The 17500-nt window shown below is 47.7% G+C and overlaps 1 protein-coding gene across 2 annotated transcripts in view; it reads left to right on the forward strand.

The window, feature by feature from the left end:
- Positions 1-17500, forward strand: part of LOC112247851 (pyruvate kinase PKM-like) — a 58529-nt gene that overhangs the window by 32298 nt on the left and 8731 nt on the right. For both annotated transcript variants that reach the window (XM_042305082.1, XM_042305081.1), the window contains exons 2-6: positions 6157-6321; positions 7526-7617; positions 7744-7875; positions 8716-8902; positions 9523-9796. In XM_042305082.1, the coding sequence (XP_042161016.1) occupies positions 6183-6321; positions 7526-7617; positions 7744-7875; positions 8716-8902; positions 9523-9796 (824 nt within the window). In that variant the 5' untranslated portion in view covers positions 6157-6182. The remainder of the gene's footprint in view (positions 1-6156; positions 6322-7525; positions 7618-7743; positions 7876-8715; positions 8903-9522; positions 9797-17500) is intronic.

A 17500-nucleotide genomic window follows, 5' to 3' on the forward strand; every position in this document is an offset into this window, starting at 1 on the left:
GTGGAGGAGATGCCTGGTACGAGTGATGAGGTGCAAGTGGAGAGTGTTGAAAGGGATGTGGTAGAGGGGAGTCAGTTGTCTGTGTTCTCAGCTGAGGAGGATCAAGAGAAGGATATGGATATCTCTTTAGATATGACAGCTGCTGGTACGGACTCAGTTTATGATCTAGAGGAGGTAAATGAGTTTCTGGATCAGACTTTTGGGAAATCTGTCAAATTGGCAGATTATTTTGATGTTGATAAGTTTGTGAGGTCAGCTGTGATGTTACAGAAGACGGTGGGGTTAGACCAGCTGAGTGAGAAGAAGCGGTTTCGCTTGAGGAAATTTATTACTGCTGTTGCAGCAGCAAAAGGTGGTGGGAAACGTGTTCAGGTTAAGAGAAGAAAAAAATAATGACGATGATCATGCTTCATAGGGTGTCTTTTTTCTCGTTGGTTTCTCTGTGGTTTCTTCTGCTTTTCTTTTCTCTTTTCTACATGGAGGTACTAAGGGTAGGTTCTCTCAATATGAATGGGGGAAGGGACAGGAATAAGAGGGCTTGGGTATTAGAAGTAATAAAACAGAAAAGGCTTAATGTAGTTTTCCTACAGGAGACACATAGCGATGAGGAAAATGAGGTTGACTGGGGTATGTGGTGGGAGGGGCAGCATGTACTCAGTCATGGTACTAATTTCAGTGCTGGGGTGGCAATATTGTTTTCCTCAGGCTTAGGAGTGACTGTGGTATCTACAACAGAGATTGTCAAGGGTCGGGTTTTATTGGTCAAGGTGGATGTTATGGGGTTTTTGTTTGTTTTTTTGAATGTTTATGCTCCTAATGAGGGTACAGAGCGTATTGCTGTATTTGATCAACTAAAGGAAATGTTAAGACAGTGTGACCAAGAGGGGTGTATGGTTTTAGGGGGTGACTGGAACTGTACAGTGGATTTTACTGTTGATCGCACCGCTGAAGAACCTCACCTGCGGTCAGCCACTTGCCTGTCTGGCCTATTAACTGAGTTTGAGCTTTCTGATGTGTGGAGAGTAAGGAATGCCAAAGTTAGGCAGTACACATGGCTAAAAATTAATGAAGGTCGTGTCAGTGCAGCACGGTTAGACAGGTTGTATGTATCTGAGCAATACTGTAGTAGGGTTGGAAAGTGTGCCATTACTCCTGTGGGTTTCTCTGATCATCATATGGTTACTGTTGATATTCACTTGTCCTGTCCACGAAGGTCATCACCTTACTGGTATTTTAATGTTAAATTGTTACATGATGTCATGTTTTGTGACAGGTTTTTGTTGTTTTGGGAAAAATGGAGGGGTATAAAAGGGAATTTTGAGTCCTTGAGACAATGGTGGGAGGTTGGGAAGGCCCAAATACGAGTTTTTTGTCAACAGTATACTGCTCTGTCTCAAACTGAATTTAAAGAGACTATCAAGGCCCTTGAACAGGACATCAAATCTATTGAATTGAAGCTGCTCACTCAGAATGACCCTGGACTAGTCATGAACTTACAGGACAAGAGACATGAACTGAGGTCGTTTCTGCATGAAAGAGTGAAGGGTGCCTTGATTAGGTCTCGTTTCGCTTCCCTCAAGGATATGGATGCTCCTAGTGCTTTTTTTTTTAACCTAGGAAAGTCGACATTTCAACGTAAACAGATGGTATGCCTTCGTCTCCCTGATGGGAAGGTGACCACGAATGATATTGAAATGCGTCAACATGCCGTGGATTTCTACTCGTCCCTTTATAAGGCGGAGGATTGTGACTCTATGTGTACTGAACAGTTGTTACATGGTCTTCCTAAATTGGGACCTGAGCAGAGAGTCGCATTGACGCTGACATTACACTGCAGGAGCTGTCCACAGCTGTTATGCAGCTCTCAACAGGCCGAGCCCCTGGCATCGATGGGTTACCATCTGAGTTTTATAAGCACTTTTGGGGGTCTATTGGGGAGGACTTTTATGAAGTGATGTGTGAATCTTTTCATGAGGGTTCTCTTCCTGTATCCTGTCAACGTGCAGTGCTTTCACTGTTGCCAAAAAGGGGGATTTGGCTCTCATAAAAAATTGAGACCTGTTGCTTTGCTGTGCGCAGAATATAAAATTGTTTCTAAATGTCTCTCAAACAGGTTGAAAGAGTATCTGGGGTTGTTGATCCACAAGGACCAGTCCTACTGTGTACCTGATCGCTCTATTGTTGACAACTTGTTTCTGATAAGAGATGTTTTAGACATTTGTAAATTGTCTGATGTAAATGTGGGTTTACTTTCGTTGGATCAGGAGAAGGCTTTTGATCGTGTGGACCACCAGTACTTGTTTAAAATAATGAAAGCTTTTGGGTTTGGGGATGTTTTTCTGTCTTGGGTGAATTTACTGTATGCTGGAGCCTCGTGTATGGTGAAGGTGGGTGGTGGTTTAAGTTGCCCCATCCCTGTCGAAAGGGGCATCAGGCAGGGATGCCCAATTTCAGGGCAGTTATATAGTCTGGCGATTGAACCAATGCTTTGTTTTTTAAGAGTGAAGCTTACTGGTTTCTTTGTGCCAGGTGTAACGAAGGGTCCCACGATAGCACTGTCTGCGTATGCAGATGACGTGATAGTTTTTATTACAGGGGTGAGGATGTTAAGGTTCTCTCAAACGCTTTAAAGGTGTATGAGGGGGCCTCCTCAGCTAAAGTCAATTGGGGAAAGAGTGAAGCGCTGTGGGCAGGTCAGCTTCAGATGGGGTCTACTCCATGGTTACCAGGGGGCTTCAGTGGGGCAGAGATGGAATGAAGACTTTGGGGGTTTTTCTAGGCTCCGATGTCTTTCAAAAAAGAACTGGGAGGGTGTAGTGGAGAAAGTGTGTGCCAGACTGTCAAGGTGGAAATGGGTGTTGCCCCAGCTGTCTTATAGGGGACGGGTCCTGGTAGCTAATAATCTTGCTGCTTCTACCCTGTGGCACAGGCTAATGATTTTACAGCCACCAAAGGGTCTGATACAAGAGCTTCAGAGGACCCTTGTCAATTTCTTCTGGTCTGGGCAACACTGGATTAAAGCTGCAGCCCTGTACCTGCCACTGCACGAGGGTGGGCAAGGCCTGGTGGACATTTCCTCTAGGATCACGGCTTTCAGGCTCCAAGCAGCCCAGAGATTGTTGTACAGAGACTGTTCTAGCTGGGTCGAAACAGCCTACATATTGATGAGGAGAGCGGGCTGTTTGGGCTTCGACAAGCATCTTTTCCTCTTAAAGCTGGAGGGGGTGTTTTGACTGGCCTGACTCCATTTTATGAGTCTGTTATGCAGGCTTGGAGAGTCTTTGTCAAGTCCCGTAAGGCCTGCACGCCACCAGGGATGTGGCTTTTTGAAGAGCCTCTTTTTCACAACACTGCCATCCAGTCCCGTGTTCTGGGTTCAGCTAGCCTACGTTCATGCCTGTTAGGCGTGGGGTGTACCAAGCTGGGTCATCTGATGCAGAGCAGGAGCAGATTGGAGGAGCTGGGAGAAAGAGCGGGGATCCGATCATCTCGTCTACTGAGGAAGGTCGTCGATGAGGTCTGCGATTCCTTGCCAGTGCTTCATCTGCAGTATGTGACTGACACTTCCAATTCTGATCGGTGGAAGGAGGGTCTGGATTATGTGTTCCCTGCACTGATTGTTAGTGCTGCGATGGGGGCATTTGAAGAGGACGTGGGGACGCTGCTTTCCTTCGATACCCCGGAGCTGGGGGAGTTCAAGGAGGTGGGAAAGAAGGCCATGTACAGAATATGTGTAAAGGTGTCCCATGCCTCTTCCCTGGAAGGGGTAAAATCGACGAGGTGGGCGGATGTGCTTGGTCCAGGTGCCTCTCCAAAAGGCTGTTGGCGATCATTATATAAACTGCCTATTGATAAGAGGACAGCTGACCTCCAATGGAGGATAATACATGGAGCTATAGCCACCAATATGCATCTGGTACACCTGGATCCTACTGTTGGGGAGGGGTGTCCATTCTGTGCTGGGTCTGAATCTCTGGCACATCTGTTTTTATTGTGTCCCAGGTTGGTTGGGATGATTGAACTGATCACTGATTGGTTCTCAACGTTGGGAGAGGTTTTCTCTTCCCAACTGTATATATTTGGGCCAAAGTACAGGTTCAGTCAAAAGGGTGTAGTTGTGTTGCTTAATTTTGTGTTAGGGGCAGCAAAATTAGCGATATGGAAGACCCGAAAGAACAGCATTCGGGGACAGGGGTCTGTGGATGTGGTGGGAATGCTGGAGGGAATGTTGGCAGCGAGACTAAGGGTTGAGTTTGCCTATTACAAACTTGTCAACAATATCGATCTGTTTTTGAGTATATGGGGTATACAGAGGCTGTTGTGTGTAGTTACTGTGGAGGAGGAATTGGAGTTGTGTTTTTAATTGATGTGTAACTGTGGTTTTGTATGAGTATTTATTGTGTGGTGGGCCCCCAGACCCAATAAAGAGTATTTAAAACTCAAAACTCATCTCTCTCTCCTCTCTCTCTCTCCATCTCTCTCCTATCTCTCTCTCTCCTCATCTCTCTCTCCATCTCTCTCCTCTCTCTCTCTCTCTCTCTCTCTCTCCCCCATCTCTCTCTCTCTCTCTCTCTCTCTCTCTCTCCATCTCTCTCTCCATCTCTCTCCTCTCTCTCTCTCTCTCCATCTCTCTCCTCTCTCTCTCTCTCCCCATCTCTGTCTCTCCATCTCTCTCTCTCTCTCTCTCTCCATCTCTCTCTCTCTCTCTCCATCTCTCTCTCTCCCTCTCTCTTTCTCTCTCTCTCCCCCATGCCTCCCTTGCTCTCTCTCTCTTTCTCTCCATCTCTCTCTCTCCATCTCTCTCTCTCCCTCTCTCTCTCCCCATGCCTCCCTTGCTCTCTCACTCTCTCTCCATCTCTCTCTCTCTCCATCTCTCTCTCTCCATCTCTCTCTCTCCATCTCTCTCTCCATCTCTCTCTCCCCATCTCTCTCTCCATCTCTCTCCTCTCTCTCTCTCTCTCTCTCTCTCTCTCCATCTCTCTCTCTCCATCTCTCTCTCCTCATCTCTCTCTCCCCATCTCTCTCTCTCCATCTCTCTCCTCTTTCTCTCTCCATCTCTCTCTCTCCATCTCTTTCTCTCTCTCTCTCTCTCTCTCCATCTCTCTCTCTCTCCCCCTCTCTCTCTCCCTCTCTCTCCTCTCTCTCTCTCTCTCTCTCTCTCTCTCTCTCTCTCTCTCTCTCTCTCTCCATCCCTCCCTCCCTCCCTCCCTCTCATGGCTAGACCACCTCCCAGGACCAGCATGTTTGTCCCACCGTTTATTTCATAGTTTTAATGTCTCCCCTATTATTTTACAATGTAGAAAATAGTACAAATAAAGAAAAACCCTTGAATGAGTAGAGTTGTCTAAACCTTGACTGGTACTGTATATTCATTACATGTTTTTAATGGATGGATTGCATTTCTATAGGCCCATAAGAGCACTCACCCAGGTCTCAAAGCACTTGACCTTAAACTCACCTCCTCCACCACCAGTCTAGAGCAACACCAACTAGGGTCTCGATTCAATCCGTCGCTCTGAAGACCTGCACTACAGCGCAATAGAAATTTAAAGGCAATGTTTCCGCGTTCGCCGAGACTGCATTCACAGTAAACGGTGTATATGTCGGCTCAATAGGAAATGACCTTTACCTTTAAATCGTGCTACAGATTGAATGGAACCCCTATTACTGTACTGTAGGGGTTGTTTGTAAAGACACCAGCACCCAGACAGACTGTGCATCTGATGTGTGTGTTCAATTAAAACAGACTCCAAATTAGAACCATTTGTCAGATTGCTTCTTGTCTCCAGAATGTCATTGTATATGATTTCCATGTCAGGTTGTAAATGTCATGTAGTGGCCAGTCACAGCATCTGTCCTGTATGGCAGTATGTTGCACATCACGTGACGTTAGCCCCCCCCACACACACACACACACCCTCTCTTGAATGTCACTGTTCAGAATGCTGCATGTTAACCTTCTCCAACCTTAGTTCTGTTAGTCTGAGGCCATCTCTCTCTCTCTCTCTCTCTCTCTCAATTCAAAAGGTTTACATTACCAAAGTAAGTCGAATAGACAACAAACAAAAACGGAAATAAACCATCAGAAATTAACAGTAAACATTACGCTCACAAAAGTTTTAAAATAACATAGACATTTCTCTCTCTCTCTCTTAGCTCGTATCAGACGTTACTCTGACGTCATGCCCCTCCCAGACTCCTTCATCCAGAAGCAGCAGCTGGACGCCAGCATGGCCGACACCTTCCTGGAGCACCTGTGTCTGCTGGACATCGACCAGGAGCCAATCACAGCCCGCAACACAAGCATCATCTGCACCATCGGTGAGTTAAATAACGAATAATCTGCACCACGTGTCAGAACTCATTCCACGGAGGCCTGAGTGTCTGCGAGCTTTCGCTCTACCCTTGTACTTGATGGATGAATTAAGGTCACTAATTAGTAAGGAACTCCCCTCACCCGGATGTCTAGGTCTTAATTGAAAGGAAAAAACAAAAACCTGCAGACACTCAGCCCTCCGTGGAATGAGTTTGACACCCCTGATCTACGCCATCGCTGAGTTAAATAACCAATCAGCTACACCATCGCTGAGTTAAATAACCAATCAGCTACACCATCGGTGAGTTAAATAACCAATCAGCTACACCATCAGTGAGTTAAATAGCCAATCAGCTACACCATCAGTGAGTTAAATAACCAATCAGCTACACCATCAGTGAGTTAAATAGCCAATCAGCTACACCATCGGTGAGTTAAATAACCACATCTGCACCATCAGTGAGTTAAATAACCACATCTGCACCATCAGTGAGTTAAATAACCACATCTGCACCATCAGTGAGTTAAATAACCACATCTGCACCATCAGTGAGTTAAATAATCACATCTACACCATGAGTGAGTTAAATAACCAATCAGCTGCATAATTGGTGAGTTAGATAGCCAATCAGCTACACCATCAGTGAGATAAATAGCCAATCAGCTATACCATCAGTGAGATAAATAGCCAATCAGCTGCACAATTGGTGAGTTAAATAACCACATCTGCACCATCAGTGAGTTAAATAACCAATCAGCTGCACCATCAGTGAATTAAATAACCTTTTGTTTTGTGTAGCTTGTGTAGGTTGAACTATGTGGCTCAGTTGGTAGAGCGTGGTTCTTGCAATGCCAGGGTTGTGGTTTAGATTCCCACGGGGAACATGAACAAAGAAAGTATGAGAATCAATGCACTCACTACTATATGTCTGTCTGGATTAGAGTGCCTGCTTAATGTGGGGACAGTATAGGTAGGCCTTCTAATACTTTCACTATGGCCATGCAGAGTTGACCTAGGGTAGAACTGTATGGGCTAGGGGTTGGAGCTCAGTAGATCTAGGTTGGTGTGGTGTTGGCTGGCAGGCTGGGTATTGGTGATTGGCATCCCACTGACTGCACTATTGATGATGTATCAAAGTGGATTGATTAACCAATGAACTGCTGGACAACCCATGGTCTCTGTTGTCTCTTGTTCTCTCTCTCTTTCAGGGCCTGCGTCTCGCTCCATCCCCAAACTGCAGGAGATGGTGAAGGCAGGAATGAACATCGCTCGACTCAACTTCTCTCATGGCTCTCATGAGGTTTGTTTGTCTCTGCATAACCTGTCTCGCAAGTAATCACTGATCTGACACAACTATCAATCATATCAGTTTAGTAACAGCGATTCTCTCTCTCTCTCTGTCTCTCTCTCTGTCTCCCTCCTTCAGTACCATGGTGAGACCATCAAGAACATCCGGGAGGCGGTCGAGACCATAACCACTGACCCTTTATATTACAGGCCGGTAGCCATCGCCTTGGATACTAAAGGCCCTGAAATACGCACAGGCCTGGTTCGAGGGGTAAGTCAGCATTTCATCACTACTTAACATTCTATCCAATGGGCTTACATTCCCTACATCCCGACTGGTCAGTAGTCCAGTTTAGGGTGAGGGTCAACAGACCAGGAGAGTGTGACCCGTGTTGACTGACCATGCTGGTTGTTTTGGGGGTGTTCTATCCTGGACACAGACACAGATTGTGCAACAGTATCAACAGTAGTGAGAAAGAAGCTTTCTCAGCATCAGAACAGGTGTTTGGGCACCAGAGGAGGCTGGTGGGAGGAGCTATAGGACGGGCCCATTGTAATGGCTGGAATGGAATAAATGGAACGGTATCAAACACATCAAACATATGGACACCACATGTTTGACTGCGCCCCATTTATTCCATTGCAGCCATTACAATGAGCCTGTCCTCCTATAGCTCCTCCCACCAGCCTCCTCTGTTGGGCACTGATCTGTTTGTTATAGCACCAGTCCTGCCAATGGAAAGTTCAATATACTTTAGAAATGATAAAACCCTAGTTTATGGCCTGCTACATTCTATGTGTTCTATGTGTGAGGATGATAAGGCAATGTCTTGGGTGTGTGTGTGTGTGTGTGTGTGTGTGTGTGTGTGTGTGTGTGTGTGAGACACAGAGCTGGAGGCACGACTGCATGCCATTTCTTGCTAGCTCTGACTATCCTGATAGCTACTTTATTGAGGAAAAGTTTTACTTACTATATGACTGTGATGCGTGGTTGTCTCACCTAGCTATCTTAAGATGACTGCACTAACTGTAAGTAGCTCTGGATAAGAGAGTCTGCTAAATGACTGAAGTTAAGATGTGTGTGTTATTCTGTGTTTCTCTGTGTGTGTAGACTGCAGAGCAGGAGGTGGAGCTGGAGCGTGGGGCCAGTGTGCGTGTAGTGACAGGGGAGGGGGACAGGGACAGTACGGATGGGAACGTCATCTGGGTGGACTACCCCAGTCTGCCTCAGGTCCTGGAGAAAGGAGGAAGGATCTATATCGACGACGGACTCATCGGACTAAAAGTCCTAGAGACAGGTAACACATCATTTAACACACACACACACACACACACACACATTCTCACACACACACACACACACATTCTCACACACATACACACACACATTCTCACACACACATTCTCACACACACACACACACACACACACATTCTCACACACACACACACATTCTCACACACACACATATACACACACACATTCTCACACACACATTCTCACACACACACATTCTCGCTCACACACACTCACACACACACACACTCACACACAGGCACACAAACATACTGCATCTAAACACATTACTGGAGATACAGTGTTGGTTACATGTGCAGTGGTTCTTCCTTTAAAAGTTTTTACTTTATGTCGCGACCGTTTGTGGTAGATGGTGGCAGATTGTGGTAAATTGCGTCATTCTGGCAACAATGGCTGACACTTAAATAACGTGCCATAGAATTCTGTGGCACCCCGCAAGCTGTGCTGCAGAATGCCGCGACTTTTAAAGGAAGAACCATACTGCACAGTCCTGGAGATAGACAAGCCATAAACAACTATAAACAAATAAACATTCTCTACTTCTGTCTCATGATCTGTTCTCATGACCTCCCTCCCTTCTCTTCCTCTCCCCTCTCTCCAGGTCCAGACTGGGTGGAGGCACTGGTAGAGAGTGGAGGTGTCCTGGGCAGCCGTAAGGGGGTCAACCTGCCGGGGTGTGACCTGGTGGACATGCCCGCTGTGAGTGAGCGTGATGAGGGGGACCTGAGGTTCGGCGTGGCCCAGGGGGTGGACATGGTGTTCGCCAGCTTCATCCGCTGTGGCCAGGATGTCAGGGAGGTCCGACGGGCCCTGGGGCCCTTCGGAAAAGGCATCAAGGTGGTCAGCAAGGTGGAGAGTCGCCAGGGAGTACATAAGTGAGTGTGTGTGGAGGAGAAGAGAGAGAAGAAGAGACACACACAGAGTCAACAACATGAATATAATAACTTTCATTGAATGAGTAGCTTTACAGTCTCAGATTTACACATGAACGGCACGTATCTTCAGCCTCAGTACCTGTCATTGACCTTGGAACCACATGACTCATTCCTTATCCACTCAGTGTGGTTTGTGTGGATGACCATTCTCTAACAATAAGATTCTATAATCTATCTATAATCTACAGTAAGACAAGAGTACTCCTGAATTCTTTTCCCCCTTTATTTAACGAGGCAAGTCAGTTAAGAGTGAAGGCTTAGGAACAGTGGGTTAACTGTCTGGTTCGGGGGCAGAATGACAGATTTTTACCTTGTCAGCTCAGGGATTCGATCTTGCAACCTTCTGGTTACAAGTCCAACGCTCTAACCACTAGGCTACCTGCCTCCCCAAGTTGAATGCTCTACCAGCTAGAATAGAGGAAGTATTCAGAGTAGGAGATCTAAAAATGTTTGTTGTTGACCAGATACTATGCTATTTCACAGTAAACAAATGATCAACTGACTCAGCATGCTTATGGGTAAGGACATTCAACATGTATGGCACATAGACAAATAACTAATGATTGGCTGAGAGAAATTGATACTAAAAATATTGTGGGAGCTGTTTTGTTAGTCTTCAGTGCAGCTTTTAACATTATTGATCATAATGTTTTGCAGGAAAAACATCTGTGTTATTGTTAGGTATGTGTAACTGGCTGTAAGGGAGTCAGGAGCAGGAGAGCAGAAGTTGGGGAGCCAAAGGAGCCTTTTATTTCGGCGAACAAAACACACAGGCACTAAGAACACTAAACACAATATGGGTTGACATAACCCAGCAGAAACCAGTCTAGCGTGCACATACACGAAACAACAAACAATTCCACACACAGACATGGGGGGGAACAGAGGGTTATATACACGTCTAATACTGAGGGAATTGAAACCAGGTATGTAGGAAAACAAGACAAGACAAAGGGAAAAATGAAAGGTGGATCGGCGATGGCTAAAAAAACGGTGACGTCAACCGCCGAACGCCGCCCAAACAAGGAGAGGAAGCGACTTCGGCGGAAGTCGTGACAGTACCCACCCCTTGACGCGCGGCTCCAGCAGCCGGATGGAGACGGTGGAACTCCGTTAGCATTGTAGGGTCCAACACGTCCTCCACCGGAACCCAGCATCTCTCCTCCGGACCATACCCCTCCCACTCCACGAGGTACCCAACGCCTCGAATCCAGTATGGAGCAAACGGCGTATGCCGGGGCCCCCTCGATGTCCAGAGGGGGCGGAGGAACCGCCCGCACCTCAAACTCCTGGAGCAGGCCAGCCATCCCCGGCCTGAGGAGAGACACATGGAACGAGGGGTTAATACGGTAATCGGAGGGGAGCTGTAACCTGTAACACACCTCATTCAGTCTCCTCAGGACTTTGAATGGCCCCATAAACCACGGACCCCGCTTCCGGCAGGGCAGGCAGAGGGGCAGGTTTCGGGTCGAGAGCGAACACCAGGGCCTCACTGCGGTGACTGTCTGCGCTGGCTTTCTGGCGCAGCACGGCGCCCTGAAGGTGAACATGGGCGGCGTCCCATGTCTCCTCCGCGCGCCCGAACCAGTCGTCCACCGCAGGAGCTTTGGTATGACTCTGATGCCAAGGAGCCAGAACTGGCTGGTACCCCAGGAGGCACCAGAGGTTAGTGGAGGAGTGGCGATGCGAGTTCTGGGCCATCTCTGCCCAGGGCACGAACGCCACCCACTCCCCCGGCCGGTCCTGGCAATAAGACATACCCACATCCTGGTTCACTCTCTCCACCTGCCCGTTACTCTCAGGGTGAAAACCTGAGGTAAGGCTTATCGAGACCCCCAGATGTACCATGAACGCCCTCCAGACCCTCGAAGTGAACTGGGGACCCCGTCAGACACTATACCCTCAGGCACCCTGTAGTGCCGGAAGACGTGCGTAAACAAGGCTTCCTCAGTCTGTAGGGCGGTAGGGAGACCGGGCAGAGGAAGGAGAAGGCAGGACTTAGAGAAACGATCCACAACAATCAGGATCATGGTGTTTCCCTGTGATGGGGGAGTTCGGTCAGGAAATCGATTGACGGGTGTGACCATGGCCGTTGTGGAATTACATTGATGTCCTTGTCTCATCGCACACCAGCGACTCCTGTGGCGGGCCGGGCGCAGTGCGCGCTAACCAAGGTTGCCAGGTGCACAGTGTTTCCTCCGACACATTGGTGCGGCTGGTTGGATGCGCGCTGTGTAAGAAGCAGTGCGGCTTGGTTGGGTTGTATATCGGAGGACGCATGACTTTCAACCTTCGTCTCTCCCGAGCCCGTATGGGAGTTGTAGCGATGAGACAAGATAGTAGCTACTAAAACAATTGGATACCACGAAAATTGGGGAGAAAAGGGGGTAAAAATGTTTTAAATAAAAAATTAAATAAAAACGCTCGCTTCCTTAGCCAAAGTGGGCCACCAGTACTTCCCACTCAGACAGTGCACCGTCCGACCGATGCCTGGATGACCAGAGGAAGGTGACGTGTGGGCCCAATAGATCAGCCGGTCATGGACAGCAGACGGAATGTACAGATGCCCAGCGGGACACTCTGCACGTAACGCCTAATCAATGTCCGCGTCCAGCTCCCACACTACCAGTGCCACCAGGCAGGAGGCTGGGAATATGGGGGTGGGATCCATGGGCCGCTCCTCTGTGTCATACAGCTGGAACAGTGTGTCTGCCTTCATGTTCTGGGAACCTGGTCTGTACGAAACGGTGAAAACAAATCGGGTAAAAAACATGGCCCACCTTGCCTGGCAAGGGTTCAGTCTCCTCGCTGCCTGGATGTACTCCAGATTGTGGTGGTCAGTCCAGATGAGAAAAGGGTGTTTAGCCCCCTCAAGCCAATGTCTCCATGCCTTCAGAGCCTTGACAACAGCCAACAGCTCCCGGTCCCCCATGTCATAGTTTTGCTTGGTGGCGTACCCAAGCGCTGAGAGAGCACGGGTCCTATCCCAGCCTTGGATGTGTCCACCTCCACTATGAATGCCAAAGAGGGATCCGAATGGGCCAGCACGGGAGCTGAGGTAAACAGATCCCTCAGGTGACCAAAAGCCCTGTCCGCCTCAGCCGACCACTGCAAACGTACCGGTCCCCCTTCAGCAGTGAAGTAATGGGAGCCGCTACCTGACCAAAACCCCAGATAAACCTCCGGTAGTAATTGGCAAACCCTAGAAACCGCTGCACCTCCTTTACCGTGGTGGGAATCGGGCCAATTACGCACTGCTGAAATGGGGTCACTCTCCATCTCCACCCCCTGAAATAGAAATGTGCTACCCTAGGAAGGAGACGGACTGTTGGAAGAGCAGGCATTTCTCAGCCTTGACGTACAGGTCATGCTCCAACAGTCGACCAAGCACCCTGAGCCCCAGGGACACATGCTCGGCGTGTGTAGCGGAGTATATCAGAATGTCATCAGTATACACCACTACACCCTGCCCGTGCAGGTCCCTGAAAATCTCGTCTACAAAGGTTTGGAAGACTGATGGAGCATTCATCAACCAGTACGGCATGACGAGGTACTCATAATGCCCTGAGGTCGTACTGAATGCCGTCTTCCACTCGTTTCCCTCCCGGATACGCACCAGGTTATAAGCGCTCCTGAGATCTAGTTTAGTGAAGAAGAGCGCCCCGTGCATTGACTCAATCGCAGTGGCGATAAGAGGCAGCGGGTAACTGTACCTCACAGTGATCTGATTGATCCCTTGATAGTCAATACACGGGCGCAGGCCTCCCTCCTTCTTCTTCACAAAAAAGAACCCCGAGGAGGCGGGTGAAGTGGAGGACCGAATGTACCCCTGACGCAGGGATTCGGAGACATATGTTTCCATAGCTACCATCTCCGCCTGTGACAGGGAATACACATGACTCCTGGGAAGTGCTGCATCTACCAGGAGATTTATCGCACAATCCCCCCCATCGATGGGGTGGTAATTGAGTTGCTTCTTTTTGGAGAAGGCGAGAGCTAAATCGGCATATTCGGGGGGAATGCGCACGGTGGAGAGCTGGTCTGGACTTTCCACCATAGTAGCACCAATGGAAACCCCTAAAAACCTCCCTTAGCACTCTCGCAACCGCCCCGTGAGAGCCCTGTGTTGCCATGAAATGGTGGGGTCATGACGAGCTAACCAGGGAAGGCCTAGTACCATGGGAAACTCAGGAGAGTCATTGAGGAAGAGACTGATTCTCTCCTCGTGACCCCCTTGCGTCACCATGCCCATGGGAATGGTAGCCTTCCTAATCAACCCGGACCCTAATGGTCAACCGGGAAAGACCATAACCACTGGAACAATAGGGATCCCTAACCTCTGGGCGAATGCTCTGTCGATAAAATTCCCAGCTGCGCCTGAATCAACGAGTGCCTTATGCTGGGAATGCGGAGAAAACTCAGGAAAGTAAACATGCAGAAACAGGTGTACAACAGAGGGCTCTGGATGAGAGTGGTGCAGGTTCACCTGGGGTGCCTGCTGCTTCGACCCCTAGAGGAACCAACCCGGCACCGACCAGCAGTGTGACCTCTGCGGCCACAGATGGTACACGTGAAGGCCCCTCCTCCGGCCTCCCTGAGCACAGCACCTCCCAGCTCCATGGGCATCGGAGCGGTGGTGCTGGGAGAGGGAATCGACAGAGCCCTCTCTGGACGTCCGCGGGTGACCAGCAGGTTATCCCACCGAATGGACAGGTCCACCAGCTGGTTGAAGGTCAGAGTGGTATCCTTGCAGGCCAACTCCCAACGGACATCCTCGAGCAGGCTGCAGCGGTAGTGGTCGTTCCATCCCGCTCCTGCGGCCAGGGTCGGAAATTCCAGGGCGAACTCCTGGGCGCTCCTCGTCCCCTGCCTAAGGTGGAAGAGACGTTCACCCGCCACTCTACCCTCGGGCGGGTGGTTGAAGTCAGCCCGGAAGCGGCGGGTAAACTCCTCGAGGTGGTCCAATGCCGCATTTCCTTCTCCCCACACGGCGTTTGCCCAATCCAGAGCTCCCCTAGAGGCATTATTTATTTTAGGCAGGTCTAAGGAATCATGATATGAAGAAAATGTAGTCTATTTAAGAAGAACAGAATAGCATACTCTTGAGTTGTCCTTATGTTAGGCCCTGACCAAACTATGCCATATGGCTGTGGGCTACACTAGTTAATTTAGCAGACAAGATTTGCTTAGAATTCCTTGGCGTTATGAAGAATACAGTTGAACACAGCTCAATAAAATATAACAGATATTTTCTACAAACAATTGTGGCTATTCTGTGTTGAACGGTTAACAAAGAAACTAGTCCTACTATATGCTTCATTTAGAGTTATTTGTGCAACTTTAGTTGTAATACAACTGTTGGGCTTTATGTTTAGATTTGAAAAACATTCTGAGGCTGCATGATAGGACTCTGCTTTCTTGACATCGCTATCAACAAAACAAGTCCTACAGGCTCTGGTTTTATAGCACCAGGACTACTGCTGAACAGTAGTCCATACTGTATGGCCAAGTGCCACAAAGTGGGACATAGGCAAATTACACTTGGCCCAGAACAGAGCAGCACGGCTGGCTCTTAAATGTACACAGAGAGCTAACTTCAATAACATGCATGTCAACCTCTCCTGGCTCAAAGTAGAGGAGCGATTGACTACATCACTGCTTTTCTTTGTGAGAGGTATGGACGTGTTGAAGGCACTGAGCTGTCTGTTCAAATGACATGCACACAGCTCAAACACCCATGCATACCCCACAAGGCATGCCATTGCCACCAGGGGTCTCTTCACAGTCCCCAAGTTCAGAAAAGACTCTGGGAAATGCATAGTACTACATAGAGCCATGGCTACATGGAACTATTCCACATCAAATAACTCAAGCAAGCAGTAGAATCAGATACCATATGGAACAACGCGGACTGTGAAGAGACACACACACAGGCACTCACAAACGCATACGCACAGACACGCTAACACACGCACTACACACACGTACATTGTAATGTTGTAATATTGTTTTATTGTGGTATTATACATTTTGTATTGTAGATACACTACAGTATACAGTACCAGTCAAAAGTTTGGACACACCTACTCATTCCAGGGTTTTTATTTATTTTTACTATTTTCTACATTGTTGAATAATCGTGAAGACATCAAAACTATGATCAAGGCGAACTGGCAACAGACAAATGGAGAACACAGGTATAAGTACACTGGGGAAAATGGAGAAGATGGGCGACACCTGGAGGGGTGTGGAGAGAAGCACAAAGACAGGTGAAACAGATCAGGGTGTGACAACTATGAAATAACACATATTGAATCATGTAATAACCAAAGAAGTGTTAAACAAATCAAAATATATTTAATATTTTAGATTCTTCAAAGTAGCAATTTTTTACCTTGATGACAGCTTTGCACACTCTTGGCATTCTCTCAACCAGCTTCAGAAGGTAGTCACCTGGAATGCATTTCAATTAATAGGTGTGCTTTGTTAAAAGTACATTAGTGGAATTTCTTTCCTTCTTCTTTCCTGCGTTTGAGCCAATCAGTTGTGTTGTGACACGGAAGGGGGGTATACAGAAGATAGCCCTATTTGGTAAAAGGCAAGAACAGCTCAAATAAGCAAAGAGAAACAACAGTCCATCCACCGTGAAGCATGGAGGAGGAAGTGTGATGGTGTGGAGGTGCTTTGCTAGTGACACTGTCATTAATTTATTTAGAATTCGAGGCACACTTAACCAGCATGGCTACCACAGCATTCTGCAGCGATACGCCATCCCATCTGGTTTGCGCTTAGTGGTACAATCATTTGTTATTCAACAGGACAATGACCCAACTCACCTCCAGGCTGTGTAAGGGCTATTTGACAATGAAGGAGATTGATGGAGCACTGCATCAGATGACCTGGCCTCCACAATCACCCAACCTCACCCAATGCATTCCAGGTGACTACCTCCTGAAGCTGGTTGAGAGAATGCCAAGAGTGTGCAAAGTTGTCATCAAGGCAAAGAGTGGCTACTTTGTAGAATCGAAAATCTATTTTGATTTGTTTTACACTTTTTGGTTACTATATGATTCCATATGTGTTATTTCTTAGTTTTGATGTCTTCACTATTATTCTACAATGTAGAAAAGAGTAAAAATAAAGTAAAACCCTTGAATGAGTAGGTGTGTCCAAACTTTTGACTGGTAGTGTATATACAAAAGTATGTGGACACCCTTCAAATGAGTGGATTCGACTATTTCAGTCACACCCGTTGCTAACTGATGTATAAAATTGAGCACACAGCCATGCAATCTCCATAGACAAACATTCGAAGTAGGATTGCCATACTGAAGAGCTCAGTGAATTTCAATGTGGCACCGTCATAGGATACCACCTTTCCAATAGGGCAGTTTGTAAAATTTCTGCCCCACTAGAGTTGCCCCGGTCAACTGTTGTTATTGTGAAGTGGAAGCGTCTTGGAGCAACAACGGTTTAACTGTGAAGTGATAGGCCACACAAGCTCACAGAACGGGACCGCCGAGTGCTGAAGTGCGTAGCGTGTAAACATCGTCTGTCCTCAGTTACAACACTCACTACCAAGTTCCAAACTGCCTCTGGATGGAAAGCAGCAGCACACAAGCCTAAGATCCCCATACGCCATGC

This window comes from Oncorhynchus tshawytscha, linkage group LG23, assembly GCF_018296145.1.
Source record: "Oncorhynchus tshawytscha isolate Ot180627B linkage group LG23, Otsh_v2.0, whole genome shotgun sequence".
NCBI classification, from domain to species: Eukaryota; Metazoa; Chordata; class Actinopteri; order Salmoniformes; family Salmonidae; genus Oncorhynchus; species Oncorhynchus tshawytscha.